At 47.3% G+C, this 6000-nt stretch overlaps 2 protein-coding genes across 2 annotated transcripts in view; one reads left to right on the forward strand and one right to left on the reverse strand.

Moving 5' to 3' along the window:
* Positions 1-6000, reverse strand: part of MED12L (mediator complex subunit 12L) — a gene marked incomplete at both ends in the record, with an annotated part of 118865 nt that overhangs the window by 74013 nt on the left and 38852 nt on the right. The gene's annotated exons all lie outside the window — the stretch shown is intronic.
* The window catches only part of P2RY14 (purinergic receptor P2Y14), a 1010-nt gene continuing 900 nt past the window's right edge, over positions 5891-6000 (forward strand). Inside the window, 1 exon segment of the mRNA XM_029084277.1 lies at positions 5891-5999. Coding sequence (XP_028940110.1) covers positions 5891-5999 — 109 coding nt within the window.

Below are 6000 nucleotides of genomic sequence, written 5' to 3' on the forward strand. Positions count from 1 at the left end.
TTCAGAACGCCAGCAATCAATCACGCTTGCCAAGGAAACATCTCCTGTGAGCTAAGGGTCTGAAATAACTTTGGTCAGGAAAATCAGTTTCAAAGCTCTGCCAGCGCTCGCCGTGCCAGTGCTGGCGGTGCCGAGGCAGGAGGCACACGCTCCCCGGACAAGTCCACAGCGCCCAGCCCTGTGCTTCACCTTTGTCTGTGGCCCGGGCAGCCGCGGGATGGGTATCACCCCACCCAGCACGGCCGTGGGTGCCACTGGAGCACCCGAGGCGGGCGAGTCCAGCCAGACCGCGGAGCTGAGGGGGCTCTGCCTCTCCCTGCGCCCCCACCCTGACGCACCCGCAGCACACCGCGCTGCTTTGATCTAACCTGGGGATTAAAACGTTTAGTTTCCTCAGTGCTGGATTACCTCAAAATGTCAGCTCGCAACATTTTTGTCTTCATTTTTAAAGGGCAAGCAGATGGGGAAGGAAGGAGGGGAGCAAGCAGAACACAGCTCAGTTCTCAGATCTGCAGCATTTTTAGAAACAGATGTTTTGTATCCAACTGGAAATGAGAATTCATTCACAATCATAAATGAGTCAAGACGCTCTACTGCACTACGGTGTATTTCTGAAAGGTGCTAACGGGACTCCTCTCGGCCCCATCACTGGCAGGGAGCGTTTGTAATGTGAGGAACTTACAAACACGGGAACTGTTTTTGCAAATGTAAGGAATGAGAAACAGAGATACAATCATTAATTCATAAGGATTTATGAATATCGGCCATGTTATACAAAGAAGTTCAAATCTCCACACCACAGCCCCACCAGGAATTATACAGGAAGCCAGGGGCAAACACCATCCCAACAAAGAGATGTCACAGCTTTATTCCATGGTTTTGGTTAAACTAACACTTTTAAGGTTAGATGATATAGCCAACCTCTTCCAAATCACACAAGTCAACTGCTCCCTTCAGTTACAAGGTGAGGAAGAAAAGGTGACCCAGGCGAGGGCTGAGCAAAGGGCTGCAGAGGGACACGATGGCGGTCAGGGTGCTGCCACCCTTGCTGGCACAGGCATCAGTGATGCTCTGTGGGGACGCCAGCAGAAGGAGTGGCTGTGCAGGGCTAGGGGATGGGGTGCACGCAGGAGGAAAGGGACGGTACCCAAGGCAGCACTATCAGGACTGGCACGTGATCTTAAGGACAGCGTTCCAAGTCTAGCTTTTTGCTCCATTCATCCCACATTCGGAAAGTCAGGAGTTGGTAAATAAAATATCATAGCATGAAAAAATACCTCCCTCCATCACCTATTGCTACGTCCCTCCTCACCAGAATATCCTGAATGTTGCCTGTCTGGATCAAAAGCGAGAAGCACTGTTAGGATGTGAGGAGATGTTTACAGTTCTGTTCTTCTCCTGACTAACGGTGGCTGCACACAGGACATACCCCCAGAGTCACCAAGGCTCACCTGGGGCAGCAGGAGACACCGAGGAAGGACGGAGCAGCAGCACCTTCATGGGACACATGGCCTCGCTCAGCCACTTCCCCAAGGGACACTACTGTCACCGGCCCCACATGAGCAGCCGGCATAGAGACATGGCTCACACGGTCCTGTCTTCTCACCCCAGACATGAACACTCTTGAAAGCAAGAGCTGGAAGGTGTAGCAGCAAGGAACCAACCCCCTCCCAGAGCTCCTGCCCCGCTTACCGGCCCCCCTGTTCTCCGTGCCACACCAGAGGAAGCTGCACCGAGCACCCCCGGGTACGATGCCATCTCACAGTTAGCACACTGCTTCCTGCCACAGGAACGCTGGTTTATTTCTTCTGTCATCCTAATCTGACTATTCATCCCATTTTCCTCCGCTATATAGAATCATAGAATGGTTTGGATTGGAAGGGACCTTAAAGCTCATCCAGTTCCAACCCCCCTGCCAGCAGCAGGGACACCTTCCACTAGACCAGGTTGCTCAAAGCCTCATCCATATCCTCTGCACCTATGACAAACAAGGACAACGACCACCAATATTCCATTTTAAAGGGCTGAAATAGCACACAGTGTATTTTGCATACTTTTAGTCTCTCAAGTATTAAAATCCAGACATTGCCCTGCGACAAGTGTTATAATAGGAACAGAAAAATAATGAAATCTTAGTCTCTTGGCAAACTTGCAGGAAGTCAAATGTACCAGCATATCTCCACAGTCACTGCAAAAAATGCCTTCCAGAGGCATTCACTGGGGGCCTTCGGAGAGCAGCCCAGAGAACGGAGAGACAGGACCCACCTCCCACAAGTCACAGCCAGCAGGCCCTGCCATCTCCTCCTGCTGGTCCTGCTCCTAAGGAACAAGCGAGCACGTCCCCCCATAAGCCCCCAGCAGACCCCCGCAGCCGGCCCGGATGGTTTCCAGCCTCCCACACGCTCTGCTGGGAGCGGGAGTGCGGAGAGCAGGGCAGTGGCTCACAGTGTGTCCCATGGTGGTCAGGGACACACGGCCATGCCGGGGGCTGCTTTCCGACTGCATCACACCAGCACGGCCAGGACTGCGCGTCCAGACCGCCACCGGAATTCCTACCACATTAGAAAGAACATCTTAAAAAAGATCCCCTTCTAGCACAACTCAGCACAATCTGCACTTGCTGTGTTTTGTGTATCGCGCTTCCTCTTTCTCAAGATTTCTCATAAAATCAGAGATAACATCTGGCATGATGATCCTCCCCGATAAACTCCATTCTGCAGCTCAAAAGAGACTTCTGGGGAAAGTGACCACTGTCAACAATTCCCAACCCAGTAACCGCATTGCATATTTATCAAGCAGCTGCATTAATTCCATAAATACTTAAAATGTTCATTCAGTATTACAGAATCTTCCTTATATTCAGGGTTAAAAAAACTTGTAAATATTATTCTTATGTTCAGCAAAGCAGCCATGAGTTTTGTAATTTGACAGCAAGTTACAGAAGTAAAAAAAAAAACAGTGCCTTAATGATATTGGAAAGGTGACAAATGACAGCATAAGAGTTTGAATACAGAGGGAACTAAGCATTTTTAACAGTTTATGCAACTTTCCTTTTGTGTATGTTGCCAAGACAACATGATTTGCAAACAGAGAAAGTTCAAAACTTTTATATATTTTAGCAAATCTATCTTGTTAATTTGGTGAGCCATACTTGCCGGGTTTGCAGAGCTAGTTGATATTATTTACACAGAACAAATATACTTTATGCTGGACCAAGCATTTGAACATTAAATGTTGCTCGAGTATGAGAGGCTATTCTCACATACAAATCACAAACTTCTGGGTGCTAATACCCTCCACCACACACTAGCAAATAGCAGCAGTTATGCAGTTGCAAAATAACAATAATGGTATAAGAATTGGGGAAAAAGGAAAAAAAAAAGAATCCTTAAACTTAGTCATTGCCTCAAGTAGCATTTGCACAAAAATATCCTAAATTGACCCACTAATTCACATCAAATGAGTATTTGCAGTTTCCAGATGAACTCCCATGTGGAATGAGGGCTGAATGCGTACGCTCATTTCAAGTTGCATATCACTTGGTGGAGCCACTGCAAGTTCTCACGTTCTCAGGAGAGAAGAGGATGTTTTTATTACAAAGGTTTAAGGGCAGCTTGAACAAGAATCCAAGCAGAGCAACCATGAAAGAGCAGCTCCTTTATGAAGTGGAATCATCCCTCTGCCAGCCCCATGAACCCAACTCTGCAATCCACGCACCAACAGAGGAGTGCGGCCATCGCGGTGGCCGTGGTCAAGGCTGCAGAAGCACCAGGCAGCTCCATGAAGGCTGATCTGCTGGACTGATTCTTTACCACATGGCCATAGCTCCTGCTTGATCCAGACTGCGACCCACCACTGAGAGAGAACAGGCTAGCGAGGTGACAGTGTTCGCTGTCAATGCTGAATTATTCAGACCGGCAGGGACAAGGCCTTTCAGACGGAGCTGAGCGTGTGCCCAGGTGACAAAAACAGCAGATAAAACTGATCATGAACACAAGTGATGTGATGCACGGCAGGGGGGACACAAAAGCCTCTAGCCTTACCCCTGCAGTGACGTCCTCTAGGTTGAACATGTCCTCTAGGTTGAACATGACTGCTCTAAGACCCTGTGCCCACGAATTCTGAAGTCCTGCCGAAAGATCTGCAGCTTTCTCTGCAGTACCAATCACCAGAGAGCCCAAACAGGCACTGCGCTGTGGGAACCCCTCAGCACTGCAGAATTACACTGTCCTGCCTTATGATATGCAACTCTTAACAACTGCCTTTTCCTGCCTCTCACATAGGTCTCCCAGCAAGAGAAGAGGCCCTGTGCCTGAGGATGGAAGGTGTTCTAGACCCTTAACAAAAAGCACAACAGCAGCCAAATCAAGACAGGTAAGGACAAGCCATTGATATTGAAAGACTTAGGGAGTCTAGCTTAGACTTCAGCAGTGGGAAGAGAACAGTTTTCAAATACAGCATCTTACCATCTTAAATGAAAATGCCAACCATCATCAGTGCTTTCCAGTTATCCGAGTAGATGGCTGAAGCATACAGAGGGAAAAGTGGAGATCCTTCTGGTTTTATCTATATCACCCCAAACCTTATGCATTATCACCTCCTAATCCTAACACACCTCCTCACACAGCAGTTATAATACTCACTCTCCACACCATCTTTTTTCCTTTAAAAACCCAACCAAACAGAAACAAATGCCCTGATGACTACAGCCGAAACAAAGACAGGACTGGCAGGTCTGCTTAGGGGAGAAGTACCAGGAGAAGATTAACCACAGGCTTTGGGTGTGAACATGGTAACACCTGCTCCATTGCTCCACTCATCCATGCAAGTTCTACAACAGCACCTGAGCTGGTCAGCCTGTACAGTGTCTGCAAGAGAGAGACAGAAAACAATACACCAAAGAAAACACTTTTACCCATTTAAAAGAAAATTTCCATTTCTAATTTTTGCAAGGTTGCATTCAGGTTCCAATCTGTTATGCAGAGGCATCAGCTACCAGCTCTGAATTGTGGCAATAAATAAATTCTTTATATTCTAAAAGACACGGTGGCTTTTTTCCCAGCTCCATGCCACGTGTTTTCCAGTTGCCTAGGTTTTCATTTGCCAAATACAGCAGCATTGTACCTATATGTGTTCTGCCCTCCCTACAGAGGATAATCCACCCCCGTAAACATTGTCACAGAAAAGCAGACAGCAGATGTGGTTTCTTTTTGGAGAGCCTCTCAAATTTAAATCACCGTGACTTGAGAGGACAGCTCTAGCTGCTACACGCTCCTGTGTGTCATGCTACTAAAACTAAAAGTTTAAAGCAAACTGTGCTAGCTGCACACAAGGCTCGCTTTCAAGTGAACACTAGAAAATCCTGGTACACACTAGATATTTCCACACCTGACTAACAGAGGAGTGCTCCCTATGCCTGTATACAAAACAGAACACTTGTACAAGGAATACTGATATCCCTCACATGCTTCCGGGTAAACCAGTGTTAAAAATACATCCTGGTCCTTAAGGGTTAATGAGATGTATTTTGAGTCACAAAATCACTGTGGCTCAGTCCCCTCCTACTTTGTAGTGCGTAGGCTGATGCCCTCAGAAAAGGGGCAGCACAGGGCTTGAAGACAACAGATTGGAGTCCAACAGAGAAGCAATTGGATTCTCTGTTCAGAACAGCAGCATGCCCTTGAGCATCACCAAAAAGCGAGACGGCACCACTTGGAAAATACTTACTACGCATCCCTGCTGGAAACGATACCATGGTGATTTCTGAGAAGTATGGCAAGTTTATTTGGAAGTAGGAGTAGAAACCTGACACTAATTAATGGAAAGCATAGCCCCATTTTATCTTACTGAGATAATCTTTCTCTGTTTCTAGGAACAGAGACATTATAAGATGTTCAACTCCAGCACAAACTTCTCGGGAAACAACTGCAGTCACAGCACAGTAATAACGAAGACAGTCATTCCCCTGGTCTACTGCTTCATCTTCATAGGAGGGCTCCT

This window comes from Antrostomus carolinensis, unplaced genomic scaffold (genome assembly GCF_000700745.2).
Source record: "Antrostomus carolinensis isolate BGI_N321 unplaced genomic scaffold, ASM70074v2 scaffold13753, whole genome shotgun sequence".
Taxonomy (NCBI): domain Eukaryota; kingdom Metazoa; phylum Chordata; class Aves; order Caprimulgiformes; family Caprimulgidae; genus Antrostomus; species Antrostomus carolinensis.